Source organism: Gracilinanus agilis, chromosome 2, assembly GCF_016433145.1.
Source record: "Gracilinanus agilis isolate LMUSP501 chromosome 2, AgileGrace, whole genome shotgun sequence".
In the NCBI taxonomy this organism is placed as follows: domain Eukaryota; kingdom Metazoa; phylum Chordata; class Mammalia; order Didelphimorphia; family Didelphidae; genus Gracilinanus; species Gracilinanus agilis.
Window position 1 is genome coordinate 249,914,296 of NC_058131.1, and position 24,197 is coordinate 249,938,492.

The 24,197-nt window shown below is 36.0% G+C and overlaps 1 protein-coding gene across 1 annotated transcript in view; it reads left to right on the forward strand.

Moving 5' to 3' along the window:
* DOK5 (docking protein 5) overlaps positions 1-24,197 on the forward strand; it is a 164,094-nt gene that overhangs the window by 127,064 nt on the left and 12,833 nt on the right. Inside the window, exon 6 of the mRNA XM_044661123.1 lies at positions 4,778-4,913. Coding sequence (XP_044517058.1) covers positions 4,778-4,913 — 136 coding nt within the window. The remainder of the gene's footprint in view (positions 1-4,777; positions 4,914-24,197) is intronic.

Sequence of the window (24,197 nt, forward strand, 5' to 3'; positions counted from 1 at the left end):
GATAATTATGTAGTTTCTAAGATGTATACAAAGATATATGCTAAAACATATAACAACTAGGAGTGGATGATTGATGTACTTTTATGGAAACTGCAATGTCTCTTAGAAATTTCAGTACTTAAAGGATTCAAAATATAAATGTAGCTGTATTGGCAGAAAGGCCCTGTTTGTTACAAACATATGGATGGACTGGCTACACAATTTAGGCTGTGAGAGGATTGTCTCAGGACAATTTTTTGGTTTTTCTCTGGTTTTTGTTTTACTTCTTTGTTTTAAATAGGAGTCTATAAGAGGAGAATTTAGGGAATTGGTGACTCCATTTGAATCCTGGAAAACTTCTAAGAGGAATGCACTATATGAAGAGAAAGAAAGGGGAAAAACACAATGTAAAAGGGCATAGATATGGAGAGTCTCTGAGAGTATGGGCTAATAGATGGTATATGGATCAGGAACACCATAGTTTTGAGTTAAAATCTCACTCAGAATGAGAAATTGACATTATTATGTAAGGTATGAATAATTATTAGACCCTTTGAAGTACTTAGAGGAGTAAAATGATGAATTTGGTGACTAGAATGACATTTGAGAAAACATTTAGCTTAGATCCTTCATTTCATAAATGAGGAAATTGAGATTCAGAGAAAGCATAATTTGTCTGAAGATTAATTTACCATTGCACTCTCTTCCCAGCCTTACTCATTGATAAATTTAAACTTTGATTAAGTTCTATGATTATACTTATTAAGGTTTTCAAAGTAAACTTTTTGCAAGATAAAGGCATATCAAAAATCACTTAACTAGTATGGAAGAGCCAAGATGGTGGAGTAGCACCTTGGAAAACTGGAACTTTTCTGAGAATCTTCTCAAATAATCCCTAAAATAGTTCCTCAAGCTGCCCACTCCCCACTTATTGTGCCAAGTTCTAAACCTGAACACAAGCAATCTTTGAGACCCTAGTACTCTGCCCAAGCCAACAACAAAGTCCTTCCTATCCCTTGAAGTCCCAAGCCATGGCACAAGCCTGCAGCGAATTCCCAAGCTCTATTGGAGGGAATTCCACAGTGCACTTGGCTGGTGTAAACCCAGAGTTAGGCTCAGAGCTTCTGCCCAGGCCAGTAGTGAAGACTGCAAGCCCAGAGCAAGGCAGTCCTTATCTGGCTCGTACTAGCTTACAGGGAGGCCCAAAACTCTGCTCAAGACTGCACTGAGGCCCCAAGTCCCAGGGCAAGGTAGCTCACAGTGATCTGACCCCTGCAAGCCATAAACAGTCCCTATAAGAGATTGAATCAACAACAGGAAGTGACTTCCAGAGTTACCAACCCACAGGCCATTATATCATGTTGGAAGAACTAAAACTTACAGAAAAGCAGAGCTACAGATGAATGTAGCAGCAAGGAAAAACTGAAGCATAAAAGAATTCACCAAATACCCTTAGAACAGAGCCCATGTTTAAGATAAAAATAAAAGTAAAAAAAATGTTTGAGAATATGAGCAAACATCAAAAAGAAACAAAATAAACTAATGAACAAAAAATCCCCAACCATAGAAAATTTTTATGGAGACAAAGAGAAAGACATAGACACATTAGAGGATGTTGAAATTAAAGCAGCCACATGCAAAACTTCAAAGAAAAAATGGAAATTGGTCTCAGATTCTGGAAGAAAAATGGGGAAAAGAAATGAAGGTAATGCATAAAGAAGATGATAGCTTAAAAAGGAGGACTGGCCAAATGGAAAAAAAGAATCACAAAAATCCAGTGAAGAGAAAAGTATAGTAATTCTAAAAATGGGGTAGGTCAAAGAACAAATTATAGCAACAATTAATGACTTCATTAAAGAAAATGCTGATGAGGAGACAGCATATAAAAATGTATGGGATACAAACAAAGCAGTACATAGGAGAGAATTTATATCTCTGAATGCTTATATCATTTAAAGAGAAACAGCATATTAACAAATTGAGTATCGACTTAAAAAATTAGGAAAAGAACAAATTAAAAACTTCCAATTAAGGACTTAATTGGAAATCCTAAAAATCAAAGGGGAAATTGATAAAATCCAAAGTAAGAAAAGTAATTAATAAGATTAGGAGTTGGTTTTATGGAAATGCAAGATAACAGAGCATTGGTTAATTTGATTTAAAAAAGGAAAGAAGAAAATTAAATTACCATTATCAAAAATGAAAAGGGTGAATTCACCACCAATGAAGAGGAAATTAAAGCAATCATTAAGAGCTATTTTGCCCAAGTATATGCCAAAAAATCTGGCAACCTAAGTGAAAAGGATAAATATTTACAAAAAGATATATTGCCTAGATTAATAAAAAGACCAAAAACAGAAATAAAATTACAGACTAGTTTCCTTAATGAATATTGATCAAAATCCTAAATAAAATACTAGCAAAGAGACTATAGCAAGTTATTACAAGGATTATACACAATGTTCAAGTGGAATTTATACCAGAAATGCAAGGATGGTTTTATATTAGGAAAACTATTAGCATAATTGACCATATCAGTAATCAAACTAACAGAAAACACATGATTATCTCAATAAGGTGCAGAAAAAGCCTTCGACAAAATACAGTACCTATTTTTATTAAAAAACATTAGAAAGCATAGGAATAAATGGATCTTTCCTTAAAATAGTAAGTATTATCTATCTAAAATCATCAGCAAGTATCATCTGCAATGATAGAAACCTTCCTAATAAGATCAGGGGTGAAGCAAGGATGCCCATTATTACTACTATTTTTTAAGATTGTACTAGAAATGTTGCCTTTTGCAATAAAAATAGCAATAAGAAAAAGAAATCTAAGGAGTTAAAGTAGTCAGTGAGAAAAGCAAACTATTACTCTTCATATGATGGTATGCTTAGAGAAACCTAGAGAATCAACTAAAAAAACTAGATGAAATAATGACTTTAGCAAAGTTTCAGGATGCAAAATAAACCCACATAAATCATTAGCAACTCAAGTTATCTTCTGAGAGATATATTCCCAGAGCTAGGAGGAAGTTAAGTGACACAGTGAACAGAGCCAGGAACCTGGCTTCAAATTCAGCCTCAAATTCTTACCAGCTGTCTCTGACCCTTAAATTTCTCAATTTTTCTAATTTCCTCATTTGTAAAATGAGGATAATAATAGCACTCACCTCCCAGGAATTTTGTGAGGTTTAAATAATGTAGTATTTGTAAGTTCCTTTTGCAAGACATAAAGTTTTATGTACTAATTATTATTATTAAAGGCAGAGTGCTATGTTGTTTCACATCATGTTATAGTTAAAAAGGTATTAGATATTTGAACTGGAAAACTTGAGGTTGAGGCATGGCTCTATTTGTTAGTAGTTGTATGATGCTGGACAAGTCACCTAACCTCTTTGTGTCTGTTTTTGTTGTTGTTGTTAAATGTAGATAATAATTCTTGCTTCACCTCTCTAAAATGTTTTGAGGACCAGATAAGATAATTTATGTAAAGGGTTGTGAAAATCAAAATGCTAAATAAATATAAAACATTGAACCAGCAAACAAATTGAATTATCAATCATCTACTTCTTTTATGATTATATGAAATGTAATTAAAATGGACAATTAATTTCCTCATAATTATGCACCATTTTCTCCAAGAAAATACACATATGTCTTTTAATGATTCTGTATGGAGGCGATATTTTTATTCATGCTTAACACAGGATGCCAAAAGGACATATGGTTCCTTGAAGAAATGTTGTACTGGGATCTACAAAATGGAGAAAAAATAAAAGAAGACTTCTACCATATTGATACTTTGGAAAAAAATATGTTGCCTAGGATAGCATAGACAAGAATCACTTGAAGCAATGACATGTGGCTAGTAGAAATCTGCATAGATGGAGCAAGTACACGTGTTCTGGGTTCACTGAAGTACAGACATGGTCACGAATTAATTCAGCAAGACTCATCAACTCCTACAATTTTCCATTTGTTGAACTGACCACAGGTGCAGAGTTATTGGATGCTGTTGATATCATGAAAGTCACATTTAGTCCTAGATGTAGATAATGTAATTAATTTAATAAAAGCCTGAATAGAATCAAAGACCATGAAATATTCATTTTAAAGGGCTCTTAGAGGAGTCATGTATGGCTAGAGGCATATTTACTGATGAAAATCATTCCTATATGAATATGTTTTACTTGCCTGTTTGCTGTGGATCAAGGAACATGTTTATATTTTTTAATACTTTAAAAATATTCTTATATTTTTTAATTTTAATGGTTTTTAAATTAGAAAAAATAGCCTTATCTTCTGCCTTAGAATCAACACAGTAATGACTGATGAGCATTCATGGCAAGGCATTGGGAGTTAAGTGACTTGCTCAGGGTCACACATCCAGGAAGTGTCTGAGGCCACATTTGAATCCAGGACCTCTGGTATCTAGGGCTGGCTTTCAATTGATTGAGTCAGCTAGCTGGCCCCTCACTTTATATTAATGAGAAATAACTGTCCACACTATTATTTTTGGACCTATCCAACTTAAATTTGAACTCATGTTTTCCTCACTTTGGACCCAGTGATTGATTGATCACTGCTCTAACTCTCTGCTCGTACCAGATTGTAAGCTCCACGAGGACAGTACAGGTGTCATACTTGCATTTCTGCCTTCCCCCTTGCCTAACGATATCTGCACCTGATAGGCGCTTAGTAAACATGTTATTTACTTTGAATTGTATTGAAGATCCTCTTTGTTCATTGTCTTAGTAGCTTGATTCTGACACAGTTTTTGTGTTTTGCTTTGACAGGATGTGCGATACCGGGGAAGGACTTTTTATCTTTCAGACAAGAGATGGAGAAGCCATCTATCAGAAAGTACACTCCGCTGCCCTGGCCATAGCAGAGCAGCATGAGCGTCTGCTACAGAGTGTGAAAAATTCAATGGTATGTTTGACATTTCTTCTTGTTACCCAACATGTTGCAGCAGTCAGTGTCAACTGTGGGGTTCCTGGTTGAACATTCAGTCAGCATCTATCTAGGGGAACTGTTTGTGTCTATACTTAATAACTTGTTTGCTTCACATATAACATATGCTAGAATATGCTGATATACACTAGTCCCTTTAGAGATAGGGACTGGGTCACTTTTTAACTTCTTATTTCTGGTGCTTAGTACAAAGTAACTTCTTTTGTGCACTTGTGCCATTGAAGCACGCAGAATAAAAACCTTCAATGAGTCTCTTTTTCCCCCTGAATACATTTTAAATTCATTAGCCTGGCATTCAATGCCCTCCACAGGGTAATTCTAATCTACTTTTCCTGCCTTATCTCAGACTCTTCTCTTTGAATATTCTTTGATTTAACCAAATCAAATTGTCTGAGCTTTATCATGCTGCCCTTATTTTATGTTTGTTGAAATCCTCCCCTTCCTTCAAGCCCTTCAATTGCAACCCTCTTCCTATAAGTTTCCCTAATTTTCCCACCCCCAGCCCCAGCTATAAGTGATGTCTTCTTTTTTTTTTGTGTAGTCTTGTGTTCAGTCATTGTCAGTCATGTCTGACTCTCCGTGACCTCGTTTTTATGGGCTTTTCTTGTCAAAGATATTGGAGTGACTTGTTATTTCCTTCTCCAGCTCATTTTACAGTTGAGGAAACTGAGGCAAACAGAGGTAGATGGCTTGCCTGGGGTCACACAGCTATTAAGAGTCAGAGTCCAGAATTGAACTTAGGAAGATCAGTCTTCCTCACTCCAGCCCTGGTACTCTATCCAATATATAACCAAGAAGTTTAACTCTATCCTAGACCCTTATTACATTATAGCTTATATCATAGTTACTTACATATAGCACACACACACACACACACACACACACATGCACACACACACATGCACGCACGTGTGTGCGTGTGTGTGTGTGTGTGTGTATGTGTGCTATATGTAAGTGACTTCTTACAAGAGAGAATCGGATAATGGTTAGAGAGCAAGCTTTGAAGGCTAGAGGACTGGGGTGCCAGTTGTCTTCTACCTCTAACATAGACCTTTGACCATAGGCTCTTTGACTTTGGGCAAATCATTTAACTTGCAAACTTCACGGGAGAGGAAGATTTTACTCAAGTGGGAGTTCTCTATCCCAGTGAAATCATAGATCTCCTATCCTAATACTTACATTATCTAGCAACAAGGTTTCTGGAAAGAAAGTGTCTTGTCACTGTAAAGGGCTTTGTGAATGCCAGTTATAATTCTGATCAATATTGGATTCAGTTCAGTCTAGAAATTTTGACAGGATTATTTCAGTTACCTTGTATGTAAAGCTATCAATTGGCTTCACCAGCTTTGTGAGGGACTACCCCAGCTTGTGGGCACACATGTCTTTCATTTAAAACTGCCTTATTAATTTGTCTAATTAATCAAGAACATGAGAAGTCTTCAGATTTTCTCTTCAGAAATGTAATTACACAATGATATAACTTGGTTTGGCTTTGCTCTTTGATTAAGGCTCCAGACATATCAATGGAGGCAAAAATTTGCTTGTTCCTTAAAGAAATTGTTAAATTCTGATCCTTCTCAAGTCTATAAAAGAAGGGCAATTTTTCAGCAGCTTATTCAGTTTCAACCAAAGTGACGTTTCAAAAGTGCATGTGAATTTTGAAGAAGCAAAAAGAAAGTAAGAAGCTGGAAATTCATGTTGGAAATTTTGTATGAGAAAAAACCCCCGACTATCCTTTCTATTCTTTTGCACCTGAAGACTATGCCTCTGTCCTACTGTCTTTCATTCCTTCAGAATCTTTTTCCTAGTCTAGGAGTGGATTTTCATTCGCTCATTTGAATTTTCTCACTTAGTTGCCCTTGTGGCCAGGAGTTTGCACTTGTAAGATTGCAGGGGCTGTAGGTTGAGGAATAAAATGAATTTTGCTAGCTCGTTTGGTACTTGAGCTCATAACCTTGACCTCATTTCTTAACAGGCTTCCATCAACTGAGCTATTCAGAAACAGGTCTGCTGCTAATATGGTGAAACTCCTACAAATTCTTCTGAAGGCCAATGGGAAGAGATCTGTTCCTACTGTGTGATATGTTGCCTACTGAGCCCTTATCCAAATCTCAAAGTCAACTTTTTATTATATTAACTTATGCTTCATATGTATTTAATTTGTGGTTTATGATATGTTTGGGGGATTAAATTCCTTTCTCTGTCTACAATGGCAGCTATTCCTAATGTTTGTAAACACCTGAATCAAAACATTTTCCAGCAATTTTTAACACTCACCATAACTCAATATGGTAGCTCTTATTAGAAATATGTTTCTAAAAGTATTTTTGATACCAAGTCTGAGATCTTTATTTTCTCCTGGAGAAGTAATGTGGTATAGTGGGAAGGAGTATTGGCATTAGAGTCATTCAGAAATTCTGGATTCTAGTTCCAGTGGGTAATATCTAGCACCATGATCTTGGATAAATCATCATTCTCTGAGCCTCCTTTTCCTCTGAGAAGATTGGATTAGATAATTAGTTCCTCCCAATATTAATGTTATTCATCCTATGGACTTCTCCCTTCTGCCTTGGTTGTCTTCCTCTTTTTGGATAAATACTCCCCAGCTGAAGGAGACAGTGTGATGTAACGAAAAATAAAAATATAATAGAGTTTAGAGTCAGAGGATGTTAGTTCACAACCCAGCTCTATTAGCAACACCTTAGCATTAGGCAAGTCATTTTACTTCCCTGGGCTTAGTTTTCTCAACTGTAAAATGAGAAGGCTGGGCTGGATGTTGGCTGAGGTCTTTTCCAAACCAGATCTATTGAGAGAGTCCAGTGATGCTGCTGCTTATATTATTTGGGTTATTCTCTCAGCAGCAGGGCTATTTTTGCCACCTTTGAGGCATCCCCTGCATTAGTATCAATGACCAGGCTAATTTTGGAATGAGGAGTGGCTGTCTGCAAGGAGCCAATTATTCCAGGAATGCATACGTCATAGTTTAGTCTTTCCCTCAAGTGGTAGCCTAGAGACAGAGCACTTTCAGTCAGCAGACAGCCAGGGAACCCTAGAACACGATATTATGTCAGAGTACTTTCTCCAGAAAAAACAAGTTATACCTTCCCCATGAAGCTTTAAAGCTAACGCTGCACACAGTGAACCCACCTTAAAATGGAACTCATCACACTTCTGACCTCAGATCGTTTAGTTTTATAACAAATCTCATTCTAGAGTCAGACTTCTCTCATATTTTCTTTCCTATTTGTTGAGATTTTCTCCAAATGATACTGAAATTAGTTTCAGCCTGCTTTCACTATGGTAGCTCATCCATTCACCAACTGCTTAGAGAATATCTGATACCTTCTAAACACTGTGCAGGGTTCTGGGGAAAGATTAATATATACATGAAATGGCCCCTACACTCAAGGAGCATGCACCATGTGGTCTCCAGCTGGGATGAGAGCATTCAAGAGGTATTGTAAAGTTTTTATCAATGCTTAAAAAATATTTCATCAGAACTTTTATTTAAAAAAAAACCCTTAACATATGTCTTAGAACCAATACTAATTTAATATTGGTTCTAAGGCAGAAGAGAAGTAAAAGCTAGGAATTTGGGGTCAAGTGACTTGCTCAGGGTCACATAGCTAGGAAGATTCTGAGGTCAAATTTGAACTGAGGACTTTGTGTCTCTAGACCTGCTTCTATCCCATGAACCACTTAGCTGTGGCTACTATAACTGCTTAAAAAAACAAAAACACAACAACGGCAAAAAGAAGAAAGAAAGAAAGAAAGAAAGAAAGAAAGAAAGAAAGAAAGAAAGAAAGAAAGAAAGAAAGAAAAACACCTTACTACCCATCTTAGAAGCAATACCATGTATTGGTTCTAAGGCAGAAAAGCAATAAGGGTTAGGCATTGGGGGTTAAGTGACTTGCCCAGGGTCACACAGCTAGGAAGTGTGTGTGGTCAAATTTAAACCCACAACCTTGTGTCTCTATGCTTGCCTCTATCCCCTGAGCCACCTACCTGTTCCCATCATTATTTTAAAAAATAGTGCTGTACAGCATTTTGGAGGAAGGACAAAGGAATCGTGGAATCAAATTAAGAGAGAATATTTAAAGTTAAAATTTAGTCATTGTTAGATATTAAGTTTGTTACATCAATTTTAAGGTTAAATAAATTAATATAATTGCAATAGTAACAGTAGGCAGTAGCTGTGGTGGTAAAAGCTTGTATGATAGTAGCAACTTGTTAGTATGCTAGGATTTTAGTTGCTAACACTACATTCTTCTCAGTTTTGAAAATACTTCTCTGCTCCTTCTCCAAAGAGCACTATCTCAAAATAGCAGCAATTATTTTCTGGCTCTCATTAATAAGATAATGAGATTAATGAGTTTAAGTGATTTTCTTTATATTTCTATTTTATACAATTATAGATTATTAACCTAATGAAACCCATCTCATTTGCTATAATATCAATTAATCTACATTTACTCAGACCTGTTGTCTTTAAGACAAGGTGCTAGGTGCTATGAAAAGATACAAAGGCCCAGAAGAAAAGATCCCTTCTTCTAAGAACCTTATTCTTTTGAGGTACTACCTCATACCTATTAGATTGGCTAATATGAGAGAAAAGAAAAATGCTAAATGTTGGAGGCATTGTGGGAAAATTGAGACACTCATCTACTCTTGGAGTTGTGAACTGGTCCAGCCATTCTGGAGAGCAATTTCGAACTGTGGTGACAGGGCTTTAAAATTGTGCATATCCTTTGATTCAGCAGTATTACTACTAGTTCTTTATCCTCCCACTCCCCCCCCCCATTTTTGGTTTATTTTTTTTTAATTTTAAATATTTTTCCATGTTTACACAATTCATTTTTTCCCCTCTCCTCTTTCCTCCCCCTCCCAAAGTTGACAAGCAATTTCACTGGGGAATATGAAGAGAGATAAAAGCATACTGTTTTCACTTTATTTTCTCCATGACTTTTTATATATATATGTTCTACAAAATGACTAATAGGAAAATATGTTTAGTGTGATAGCACATACATGTATAACCTGTATCAAATTGCTTATTGCATCAGAGGTATGGAGAAGAAGGAGGGAAAGAGAGAAATTGGAACTCAAAATTTTAGCTAACAAATGATAAAAACTATTTTTATATGCAATTATAAAAATAAATAGAAAAGAACCTTAGAATCTAGTGGGATAGATAAGACACACAAATAAATACAGTCCGTTTATTATATAATAATTTCCTTTTTCAAACAATAAGTGCCATACTCTTAAAAAATGAGGAGACATTTCGTTTTTGGCTGAAATCATAAAGGATATCTTCATCGAGGAAATCAGATTTAATCACGGCCTTGAGAGATTAATAGGATATTTACAGGGAGACACTGGAATGAAAACATTATAGAATAGGGAAAGGACATGTGAAGATGAACATTCCTTTTGTGTTTTGAACTTCACCATTTTGAGCACCGGGCTAAATTTAAGAGAAAGTATATATGGCAAAATGTGTGTGTACATGCATGCATGCAAGCATGCATGCATGCGGGTATATTTGTAAAACAAGCAAAAAGTAAACTCAGACAGTGAGATAATGTCAACTCAACTAAGATGAAAATTAGAATAACATGGCCGAGAGCTGGAGGGATATAGAATGTAGTCCAATACTCTTATTTTACAGGGGGAATTGTCCCAGAAAAATTAAAATTCTTGTTTGTGGTGGCATAGCTGCCTAGGATTAGAGGTAGGATTCAAATCATGGTCCTCTATCTCCCAATACAGTATTTTCTCCATCAGACCATACTGCCTCTCAAAGCCTGACTTAAATGTGGATGGCAAATGTTTCAGGAATGAAGCCAGATTGAGCGGAATAGATTTATTTGAACTTTTGCTCTATACAATGAAGATTTGGGATATGATGTCTTTTCATAGGGGCAAAGAGAAATACTGTGGACTCTCCCTGGAATTTCTGGCCTGGGTGCCTTACCCAAAATAAGGGAACAGAGTTTTTAGATCACTTCATTTTTGGTATTTTATAGCAACATAATAACAGTCTTAATGTGCAGTGTTATGTTTTAATAGTCACTTTATGCAATTATTAAAAACCAACCATACTCTATAAAACCTCCCCTAGCAGCTATAGGCACATTTACCAGAGATATAACTGCTGTTTCTCTCAGGGTTGCACGGTGACAACAACAATCATATCTAACAGTTATAGAGCACTTAGAAATGTGAAAAGTGCTCTATATCTGTTATTTCACTTGAGTCTTACTACAGTCCTGGGAGGAAGGCACTTTGAGTACTATTATTCCCTGCCCCATCCCCATTTTTGAGCTGAAGAAACTGGGGTTCACATAATGTATTATTTTCCTCTGGTTATACAATTAGTAAATGTGAGAGTCAGGGTTTGAATCCAGGTCGTCATAATTCAAAATCCAACATTCTGTCTTCTATGACATGTGACAAAAGAGTCAACTCCAAAATTATTTTGCTGGGGGGTACCTAGGTGACTGTATTAATTAGACGTTTTGTACCTTTACACTCCATCTCCCAGAATTCTTTCCCCTCCCAAAATTCCTTTTCCCTTTTACATGCATCCTTACATTGTTTGTTTATAAGTTTTGGGACTCTCCGCCCTCTTGCTCTCTCTTCCATGTTAGTGGAAGCCCCTTTGCTTCAATTTAATTTTAATAAATGTTATTAAATATAATACTTAGAGTATTTTGCATAGACCTAGAGGTGGGAAGTACTGGATTCAAATATGGTCTCAGACACTTCCTAGCTGTGTGACCCTGGGCAAGTCATTTAATCCCCATTGCCTAGCCCTTACCACTCTTCTGTCTTGGGGCCAATACACAGTATTGATTTGAAGACAGAAAGTGAGGGTTTAAAAAAATTACTTTCTTACTAGGAGATATTGATGAGAAATGGAGTGAACCTTGCCCAAATCCCTATATATTGCCTCATTGTGGCATGGAGATAATCCTTGGTTCTTAGTTGTTGAAGAATATAGCATTGAAACCATGAGCTCTGGCAATTTCTATCTTGTTGGATAGGCTGTGGGTATGTACCTGGAGGCAGGCTGAATCTGTGTCCAAACTAGATAAGTATAGAGATGACTTATGTTGAACAATGATACTCAGTGAATTAAATAGTAGAGAGGAGGATGGTGAACAGAGTTTCCAAAAGATGACTCAAGTACGAGAATCAATAGAAGGCAAAGCTGGGGGCAGGATAGCTTAGTGGATTGAGAGGCAGACCTAGAGGTCTTAGGTTCAAATCTGGTCTCTGACACTTCCTTGCTCTGTGACCCTGGGCAAGTCACTTAACCCCCATTGCCTAGCCCTTTACTGCTCTTCCATCTTGAAAACAATACATAGTATTGATTCTCGGATGGAACGTAAGGGTTAAAAAAAAAAAGAAGCCAAAGCTTGTGATATACGTGAAGTCCACATCTTTGCATTATGAGTACTTTCTTCCAGAATTGGAACCAGAGACTCTAGACATGGAAAAGAGATAGGGAAGAAAAATAAGTATTTATTCAGTGCCTACTTTGTACCAGATACTATCCTAAGCACTTTATACGTAGTATGTCGTTTGATCCTCACAGCAATCCTGGGAGATAGGTACTATAATTATTCTCCTGTTACAATTGAAGAAACTGAAATAGTTAAATGATTTTGTCAGGGTCACACATCTAGTAAATATCTGAATCTAGATTTGAACTTAGATCTTCCTGATGCCAAGCTCAGAGCTATTTCCATTGTTTCACATAGCTGCCTTCAGTGGTGAGAACTAAACACAAAACCCTTTAAAAATAAGAAAGAAAAGGAGGGACAGAAGGAAAGAAGGAAGGAAGGGAAGGCAGAGGGAAAGAAGAAGGAGAGGAGGAAGGAAATAAAAAAATGCTTTATTGTAAGAAAAAGTAAATGACTTATTATTGATATAATGTTAATATGGGGATTTGCCATTTGCCCAGACAGTTCATTAAAGAGAATAAAGGGAAGAATCATTAGCAATAGTAAATACCTACAGCAAATTAGAACACAGCATAAAAATGGGAAAGCATAGTGAGAATAATTACAACAACTTCAACCTAATCTATTGAAAATGTACTCAGTGCTAAAATGTGAGAAATGGGAAAAAAAGGTAAATATGTTGAACTTGATCACAACCATTTTTTAGAAAAGCTTAACTAACATAAAATAATTGCCACAATAAAGAAACTATTATAGTCCAGAAAACACCTGAGCTAGCAAACACTTGATTTTCTTTCCAAGTGAAGAAAGATGGCAGCCAAAGGCAATGCCAATTTAAAATACAAGCTCGTGTACCCAGTAGAGAAAGAAGACAGAAGAGTAGAAGCAGGATCATTTTCAAAAACAATGAAAAACAGTGGAAAGCATATGTAAAGCCAGAGAAGGTTTAACTTGAAATCCAGCTCAGCTACATAATCCCAAGAGGATTAATTGATGAAACTATCAGGTTGACAGTAACTAGATGGGAACAGAGAACACAATTCTCAGTGTAATTATAATCTCTTTTCAGTGATGGAAAACCCGCCATATTTGGAACCCAACTCTATAGTCCTGATTTTTCTTAACCCAGAGGAGTTGAAATGATATTTAAGAAAGCGAAGTTAGGAAAAATAATAGGAGCAGACCAGTTAGAGAAGTCTTAGATGATGGTGGCCCAATCTTGAAGGCAGCCAGGGATAATTTTATAATATTCCTCAATGAAGGGAAGATACCAAAATAACTGGGAAATAAAAATATTACCCTAAAAATGGCATTCAAATAAACTTACTTTCTTATATACAGATATGCATATATTTACATATATTATTAAATATATATACATATGGGGTATGCATATTTTTATTATATATATTATAAGCAGGATGTGAACATATTTATTAATCATATGTTTACATGTATGAGTACATGTGCACCCACACACCGCTCATATTTATGCTCATATGTGAACACATGTGTTTACATGTGTGTTAATTTGTGCATGCATGCATACACACCGTATCCCAAAAGTCTTGGTACAGTTTTGAGCTTAATATAAAATAAGATAATATATGATACAATCTATCATATCATACTATACAATAGGTAGCTAGGTTGCTTAATAAATATAGTTCTAGACCTGGCATCAGGAAGACCTGAGTTCTTTTAGAAATTGCATAAATAATATTCTTGTTTTCATTAATGGTGGTGTATAACATATCTGGTATTCTTGATGAAAATATTCAAAGTCAATGAGAAGATTTTTATAAAAGATTCTCTCCATCAAGTACACCTTTAAAGTTACATGAGTGAATAAGAAGCCTGGAGAAAAACAAATTCCATTATATTTATCGTTTTCACTAACAAAAAGCATTTGATCTGGTAGAACCAAATGTACCTGAAAGATTCTCCTTAAACATGCCTTTTCCTGCAAAATTTAAGATTATGCATTAATCTTTTGCAAATGTATATTTAGGTAAATATTCAAGGTTCCTCTGATCATCAGTGTTGAACAAAGCTTCAAGTGAAACTGTTTGCTTTCCAAAGGTGTTTGTCCCTAGTACAGGAGGTCCTGGCATGAAAAAGATGTTGCCCTAATAAAGTAGTCAGTAAAACTCAAATATATAAACATATCTATTATCTAGACTGACACAGCCCATTGAGTTAGACAGTAATAAATAAATAATTAGTTGGGATCACAACTGAGTAAGAAGAGTAGATTAAATTGTGTGTTGGACATTTTTAGCATATTAATAATTCCAATCTACTCCTGGATTTAAAAAAATGTTCTGTTTATTTTAAAATAAATTCATTTCTAATTTTTATGTTTATGTCACCTACATTTCACAATGTAATCTACCTTCTACTCTCTCTAAGAAGGTTTAAAGAAGGGGAAAGAAAACTAGTCTAGCAAAAGTAACTATTATATCAGCAAAGTCTCCCACTATCATGGTTAAAAATCTCAGTGACACGAATGGTGCTGGGAGATACAAAATTTAGATGGGATGCTTGCTATGTAATAAATTTTTCATTGAACTTATTTCCCCTTTCACTGGTTCTGCCACCTCTTATATGAAAGGCAAAGGCAATCCTTTGAGTCAACCAATTAATTAATAAATGTTTAAGCACCGGTTATATGCCAAGGATTGTGCTAAAGTCTAGGAAACAAAGTATGAAACAGTTCTTGCCCCTCAAGTCTACATTTTGAGGAAAACAACATACATATATGTAGGTTTAAACAGAATAAATACAAAATGTACTAGGTACTTAAATTCAAGCTATTTGTGGTACTATCAATTGGGAAAGGTGAATCTGGAAAGGCTTTGGTTCTGTAGAAGTGTTTTGAAGGAAAGGAGAACTTTTATGAGGTGAAAGTGAAGAGGAAATATTTTTCCATGTATGGGGGTGAGCCAACACAAATGCATAGAGCTATGTATGAAGACCAAAGAGAAAGCCTCTTTGGCTAGAATATAGAATGTAGGAATGTAGTAAGTGAGACTAGGTTAGATGGGAGCCAATATATCAAAGGCTTTAAAAACCAAACAAGAATTGGGTTTTATTATTTAATCGAGGCAATAGAGAACCACTAGAGATGACTAAATAGTAAAATGATGTGATCTGATATGTGCTTAGGAAAAGGCTTGTGGCAGATAAATTGAAATCTGTTGATGAGAAACTGAAATTCACAGACGATACTGATATTATGAATTATTGGAAAGTGAACACTTAATAGGAAAAAATGTAATTGATAGCTGCCAAACTAGAAACCTCTCTCAAACTTAGTGCCAAAATAATCCACTTTATTTGATTTTATGAAACTGGGAAACTTTTGAGACGATATTGAATTTTTCAATTCCTTAGATAAGTAGCTGCTTCAGTGTATACTAGCTGTTGGGACATCTGCACTTTGTAAAAGGTCAATTCAAGGAAATCAGAGCTTGTTATTTATGCAAGGAACTCTGTGTGAGTTTTGGGGATTTAGATGGTTATGAGTAAATCAAGGTGAACTGCTCTTGTTTCCCATGGAAATAACCATCAGAGCACATCAGGTGCTTCAACAAACTGCTGAGGTTGGAATTTTGGCCCTCAAATGGTTGGTTTCATTACTGGTATAACTCGTTAAAAATATAGTCACCATGGAGTCATTGTCTTAGCTGTACTTCTGCTCACAGGTAGTTTAATGTTTCTTCTAAGTTTTCTTTTAGCTCCAACACACTCTTTTCTCCCCTCCTCTTTTCTTCTTGGCAGCAGTCAAAAAAAAATTAGACCCTCTCTTTCTGTTTTCTTGACAGTTCAATAATATTCTGTGTTATCAGGCTAACATGGTGATGATTTGTATACACATCACTTTCTACGCGGAGTGTCAAAACAAGGGAGAGAACCTGGATAAAGCAAAGGCAGCTAGTTGGGTGGCATGAGAGTGGAGGCCTGTGCCAATCATCTGTCAGGGCTAGGAGTCCAGCGTGTGCAGATTGTAAGAATTTGGTTCGTTATAAAAACCAGAAGAGACCACATGTTTTGACAGTGAGCTAATTTCCACTTTGGAGGACAGGCAGCACTGAGGACTGCGTGTCCAAGGAGACTGGTATTGGTTGTGATTTTATATTCCTCAAGATAGCAATTGCATTTCCAATCTCCTTGGGGCCTAGATTTTCTGCCAGATGATGTCTCTCAAATGATGCATACACAGCCGTGTCCTTGGATAATAAAATCATTGTGCCTTTGTATAGGAGCCACCTGTGCATGAAAACATTACTAAAGCCTCATTGATGCTGACTCATATACTCAATATTTACTCAAAAAATAAGGTATTTTCTATTGATTCATGGACTTTAGAATGTTCGTGTTGAAAAGGATTTTTGATGTGGGATTTATCCACCCCCCATTTCACAAATTAGCAAACTGAGATTCAGAGGGAGAAATGACTTGACCAAGATCAGACAAGTACTGATCCTGACTCTACCTTTGACCCCTATTGCAATGTTTTATTCCATTGAAGTGCTTAATAGAGTGCTAAAAGTGTCACTATTTCTTTCTTTCTGGTTTTTTAAGCAGTTCTGGGACATTTTTTTTTCTTTTTGAATTACTGGTAAATGACAAAATCCTAACCACATTTACCCTACATTCTAACTTTCTAGGTTTCTATCCCTTTGTCAGGGGTAACTATAGAGTTCTAATACAATAGTCTGAATAGTCTGAATTGGTAGAATTAAGGATAAGGACCTGTGATTTCATTGGTACAGAGAATTTTCTGAGTCATTTCCTTCTTTCTGAAGAATGAGCAAATCCTAGCTGCTGATGCAGGTTAGCTGCTCCTGTATGCCCCATTCCCAGCTTATTTCATCTCAAAGCTAAATCTCTCCAGTTTCTTAACACAAACTTAACACCACCCTCATCTGGCAAAATCTTTAGCCTATTCACTACCTCATTTGTCCTATTCTAGGTACGCTGTAGTTTGTCTTTGTCCTTAAAATGTGGTACCCATAATTAAACAATACTATTCCAGCTATCATCCTAACATAATTGACTCACATTCATGCCTTGTGTCCAGGTAGACTACTTTTAACCACCCTAATAATGTAAAGCTCTCACATCTAGGAAGTATAAAATGGCAGTGGATATAAAGAGGTAAAACTAGAACTACTCATCTTGTTATTCTTAAAGCAAGCATGACAGCACTGCCCACATGAAGTTATAGTCACCAAGTCATAATAATGCATCCAATTCCCCAGCATTTGCATCTCTGTCCCAGAGGAATGGATAACTGCCACTTAGTTTTGCAATTATCATCTTAAGCAGTTTTGTATTGATTAAATGAATCTGCTTCATCAAGCAGAAAGAGCCCTGAAGAATACAACAAATGAAATGATCTCCATATAATAATCCCAGCCCTGAATCTTAAATGATGCATGTGCATGTGCTTTCCCATCCATGAGTATGATCAACCTCTGAAAAGGGGCATTGCAAATCATAATGGATAATAGACTTGCTCTATAAACAAATGATTTTTTAAATGCTCCACCCCTTATTTCCAAATTGTCTATTTTTCCTTGAAAAGAAACATTTTTTCCAGATGTGGGAGAAAGTAATATATTGTACAGTTCCACACCAAATGTGATTATGATGTATGAGGCACTTTTTAATGGACAGTACCTGTTTCTTGCTGATACAGAGGATGGAAAACATGCTTGGTTTTTCTTAAGGCTTTTTAACATTATTCTAATCATTTCTCCTTGAAGGTATTTCCTATTACAGTATTTCTTAGATTAAAAACAAAACCCTCATTGTAACTATAGCATATAAAGTAGTTATCATCTCAGCAAGCCATGACCTTATTCCTAGAATAAACGTACATTTTGTTTTGACCTTGAAGATAAAACCAAGCCTGAATTTTAAGGAGGAATGCATATCCTGACAAGTTCTGAAATATATTATCCTCCCCTTGATCTTGTTCTATAATATGTCTTTGCCACATTCCCTAACTTCTTTTTAGTAGTGACCACTAAAAATCAGTTTTTGTTTTTTTTGTACTAAATGCAATTTTACATTGAATAGTGAAAGTTTAGCTTGACTTTGAGTCTTACTGGTATAACGGAGTAAAGCATCACTTCCCCAGATAAAAACTTGTGCTTTAGTGGATAGTTTATTAAATTGTTGTGGCTTGAAATTTGTTATTAGACTTCCCAAGTTGTCAAGCTAAATTTTCTGTGGTTAGCTAGACTGTTCTCAGATGGCACACAACTAGTACGTTTTCAGGTCATTTTCAAGGTCTTCTTGGATTGTAGCTACTAGTACCCGTGTTTTCTCTCCCCTGCCCTCCTTACTTCTTTCTTTCCTGTCTCTTTTTCCTCTTATTGTCTTCTTTTCCCTTCTCCTCCCCTCTTTTATTCATCTTTATTCCCTTTTCCTTTTGTACCTCCTTCTGTTCACCTTCCTTTCCACTCTCTTTCCCTTCCCATGAACAGATATTTTACTATCCCAGAAAGCTATGGTCATTCAACTTGGTACATATACCAGTATATGTTGTCCTTGAGGTTAAAACCCAGTGCAAAGTGAGGAAGAAGAAATACCTCAACAAACTCAAACACATATTCTCTTTCCCTTGACCTTATGGCAAAAGATGTTACTTAAACATTTACTAAACTTTGTTGCAAAGTTACTTCCACATCCTGATGAGGTATATGAATGTGACTTTAGTCAAGGAGCTAAACATGATTAAATATAAATTTTTTAAAAAAACATGCTCAGACACTTTGAGAATTGTAAAATATTAAACTTTTTGCTATTTTTTGGAATTTTTATACTCAAAATCTCAAATAGTATTTCTTATGGATGTAATGTGATTCTTTCTCCCTTGATTATAGAAACTTTTTTGACCAGTAGACGAGCTCGAAAAAAAATGTGGTTTCCATTTATTATGAAATGCATTCTTTTATTGTTATTTTTAATTTGAAAGTAATAATTTTCTGTTTGGGAGAAACGAGCTAATGTCCCTTAAAAATTTTGCCTTTTTTAAATAGGGTATCAACTCTTTAAAAATTTTAAGATAGCTAGATCAGACATTTATTAAGCACATACTATGTGCCAGGCACTGTGCTATGCTTCAGGGAAGTAAAAGAAAGTTGCTTCCCTGAAGAATCTCTTAATCTAATGGTTGAGACAACATTCAAACAACTATGTACAAACAGGCTATTTACAGGATAAAAAAGGGAATAATTGAGAGGGAAGGCACTAGAATTCAGGGAGTTTGAGATAAACTTCTTACAGACGATGGAATTTTAGTTGGGACTTAAAGGAAGCCAGGAAAGCTAGTAGGTAGATATGACAGAGAACATTCCCAGTCATGAGGAACAGCCAGAGAAAATACCTGGAGCCAAGAAATGGACTATCTTTTTCATCTAATAGCAAAGAGATCAGTGTCACTGGGTCAGAATTTTTCGACAAAGACATTTTTGCAACAAAGTTTAGGAAATGTTTAAACAGCATTTTTTCCCCAACAAGGTCAAGGGAAGGATAATATGTGTTTGAGCTTGTCAACACATGTATTCCTTCTCATTTTGCAACTTTGTTTTAGCTCAAGGGCATGTGTATACTGGTTCGAAGTGGATGGCAAGACCTAAAATGTAAGACTAGACAGGCCTAGGTTATGAAGGACTTTGAACATCAGAAGATGTTATATTTGATCCTGGAGGTGATAGGGAAAATCACAAAGGGAGCTCTGTTGAAGTTGGAGTGGAAAGTGGAGAGGTTTAACGCAGGAGAGCATTGAGGAGTCTGTTGAGATGGTCTAGGTCAGTGATTCTCAAAGTGGGCACCACCACCCCCTGGTGGGTGCTGCAGCAATCCAGGGAGGCGGTGATGGCCACAGGTACATTTATCTTTCCTATTAATTGCTATTAAAATTTTAAAAAAATTAATTTCCAGGGGGCTAAGTAATATTATTTTCTGGAAAGGGGGTGGTAGGCCAAAAAAATTTGGGAACCACTGGAAGTAATAAGTGATGAAAGCCACAGGAGTGTAAAGAGCAGGATGCATGTGAAAGATGTGGAAGTCATATTAACAAGCCCTGGACTTTTCTCTTTACTGATCTCACCCTCTTGAGTCAATCCCTGTTTATCGATGCATCCAGTTGATCAGTGGGACCCCATTAATTACAGAATATAATTTCAATAATATAAATTGACAGTTTAGGCTTCCTACAATGTGATCTCTTCCTATTTTCATAAGTTTTTCTATCATGAATTTTATAAATATAAGTACTCAGAGAATTAGACTGGGAAGGGAATTTAGTGATCATTGAGTTGTCTTTTCAATTATAGATGAGGAAAATGAGTTCTAGAGAGTGGAAGTAATTTGTTCAGCATCACAAATGTAGTAAATAAGAAGAATCAGAATTTGAACTCAGATCTTCTGGGACATTAACATTTAATTCTCTTTATGCTGGTCTCTGAGGATCATAGGTTAAGATTAATCTTTTTAAGATTAATCTTATGTTAGATTAAGAACTGGAAAAAGCCTAAAAGGTATATTAGTTGTGATCCCTCATTTTATAAATGAAGAACTGAGGAACAGCAAAGTTTCTATTACTTGGTCAGGGACATGCAGGTAGAAACTGACAGATTCAACTCTAGAAATTTAGGCTCCAAATCTAAAATTTTTTCCTTTGAATTATGGTGTTTTCCTTTACTCTTTTCCTGCACTGGTTTTGCTCTTTCTCGACTCCAAGCAAGCCTTTGCTCATTGTGCTTGCCTGGCATCTTGTTGCTGTTGTTGAGTTGTTCAGTCATGTCTGACTCTTTGTGACTCCATTTGAGGTTTTCTTGGCACAGATACAGGAGTGGTTTGCCATTTTCTTCTCTAGCTCATTTGACAGATGAGGAAACTTGGGCCAACAGGGTGAAGTGACTTGCTTAAATCAGATGACTAGTAAGTGTCTGAGACCAAATTTGAACTTGGGTCTTCTGGACTTCAGGTCCAGTACTCCATCCATTCTGCCAGTCTCCTGCACTGTTCACATCTTGCCCCTTCCTCATTGCTCAGACAACTCCAGTGCCTCCTACTGCCTGATGGTTTTTCATCTTCACATCTCTTTCAATAAATAATGAATTAGATTATTTTCCTCACTGAGAAAGAATAAAAAAAAAAAACTTTGCTATATAGGGTCTGCTAATAGTAGAGGGGGATAGATCTAAATATAATACAAAGTAGAATGTAACATGTCATATCAAGTAGAAAGTTCTGTGGAGATTCACATCTCTGTCTAGAGCAACAGAAGGTGCAGTATAGCGGGTAGAACATTGGATGTGGAGTCAGGGAGGATTGGATTCACATGCTGCTTCATACCTCTAATAGATGCATGACTCTGGGCAATCTTCTTGATCTTAATGAGGCTGAGTTTATCTATCTATAAAATGGGAATAATAGTAGATCTCGCAGGACTCTCTGAGGTTCAAATGGGAATAAATAAAACAAGGCACTTTGCTACATAATTATCACTTATGATTGTTATTGTTAGTTTTATTATTGGAAGAAGTCATTGGATAAGAGAGTATTTGAGTGAGGACTTGAAAAAGGAGTTGCTATTGTCTTGCTAGAAGGCACTGTTAATCACAAACATAAAGGAAAGAAGTACAAAATGATTAGGAAAATGAGAAACATCATAGGGGCAGAAATCCAAAGAGAGACATATGTTTGCAAATATGTTTTTTCTTGTGAAGAAACATGAATATCCTGCTCATGAAGCTGGAGGAATAAATGGTGACAGCATTAAGTGAGGAATATTCTGTTACTGTAATAAAATAAAGATATCTTAATTGCAAGTTTCCCTTAGAATACAGCTCTACCAATTTTCCATTTGACTGTAAGCTTCACCAGCACAAGCATTATCTTATCTAAAGCTTTAATCTTCCTCAGGGCCTGTTCCAGAGCTCTAAATGCAGTGTTTACTCAATAAATGTTTGCTGGATTCTGTTAACTGAATTGTACTGTCTAGACTCACGGACCAATAGAAGGTTAGAGCTTAGATGTTATCGATTTCAACAATTTACTGAGTAGGAGAGTAGAAGGCCCATAAAGTTGGATTCCTTGCCCAACTTTATCTAGCTAATAATCATTGCAGAGTCACAACTGGAACCATAATCTTCTGACTTCAGTCAGAGTACTATTCACCCTTTCTCATACTTCATCCTTCTGACTCAGCTCCACCCACAGTGAAGCTTGGAATCATGGAAAATAGATGGATGGGTCATTTTTTTTTAAAGCTGACACTAGTTCAGAAGTGGTTGAGTATGTGGGTGAGAAAAGATTGGAATTCAGGCTTCTTATTCACAGATTACAAACACTGTCAAAACTGTCTTCTGTGAAAGCACGTCAGAACCAACATTAAAGCAATGGAAAATAATTTTTTTTGCCTGGGCAAAAGTTTCCCTCTGGGAAAATCCATTGAAGAAACTTCCAGGGAGTGATGGACCTATGAAGAATGCTGAATGAGGCCTTGTAGTCCTGACCAGGCTGTCGCTGCAATGATTTGTGCCCATTTCTGAATGAATACAGACGGTGGTCCCAAACACTGGCATATGGTCTTTATGATTGACTGTGGCATCAAACAGTACCATTCTGTCATGCAGTTCTATTTCAGCAAACACAGTGCTCCGCAGTTCAAACTGTTGAGTCCTGGGGAATGACAATATGGTACAGTATTGCTGGGAAATTATGCAGTGCTCTGGAACAGCTTTCCCCATCCCAGATGGGTATAAGAATTGCCTTAGATTCAGCCAAAATAAATGAGGAACTTGGAACAAAGCAAAAACAAAGCAAAATAAAAAAAAAACATAGTTGGGGGTTAAATAGAACAGATTTTTATTTTTGACATTATTCTAGTAATAAGCAGATTTCTTCCTCCTCCCACAAAAGAAAGAAAGGAAGCACACATACCTCCCTTCTGTATCAATCCACAGATCTTACTTTCTGTAAAGCTAAGCTTTTAGAACTCACCTTCTCCAGGAAACATTTTTTGGCCACCAGATTGAGATCACAGTGTTCAAATCATTAAGTTTATTCATTCTCACAATACTCATTGGACCCTTAGTGATTTATATTAATTAATATTACTTCGTAAGTGTTTATAGCCACTATTTTGTAGGTATGCATTCTCTACCTCCAACTAGAAGTGTCAGCTGTAGCATTTTAGAAAAGACTCTTGACTAAGAGTGAGATAATTGAAGAACTAGAGAGTATTTAGGGATAGGATAATTAAGAGAGGTGAGAAGGAAAAGAGATAAAATGACTTGACTACAGTCACATGGGAAGTCGTTTTAAAACTGAGACAGGAAGCCTGGTCTCCTAGAGCCATATCTTTTTCTGAGATAATATTTGTAAAAAAAAAAAAACAAAAAACTTTTTACAGAGAGCACATTGAATTTTATAGTGAGCACATTAAATTAAAAACTCTTTTGTACAAATAAACAAATGCCAAGATTAGAAAGAAAGCAGTAAATTGGGGGAATTTTTTTTTATAGACAGAGGTCTCATATCCAAAACATACAGAGAAATTTGTCAGCTCAATGGATAAATGAATAAAAGATATGGACAGAAGATTTTCAGGTTAAGAGATCAAAGTTATATATAGGTATATGGAAAATGCTCTAAATCACTACTGATAAGAGAAATGAAAACCAAAACAATAATGAGATATTATTTTATATCCATTAGATCATCCAAAATGACAAAAGAACAA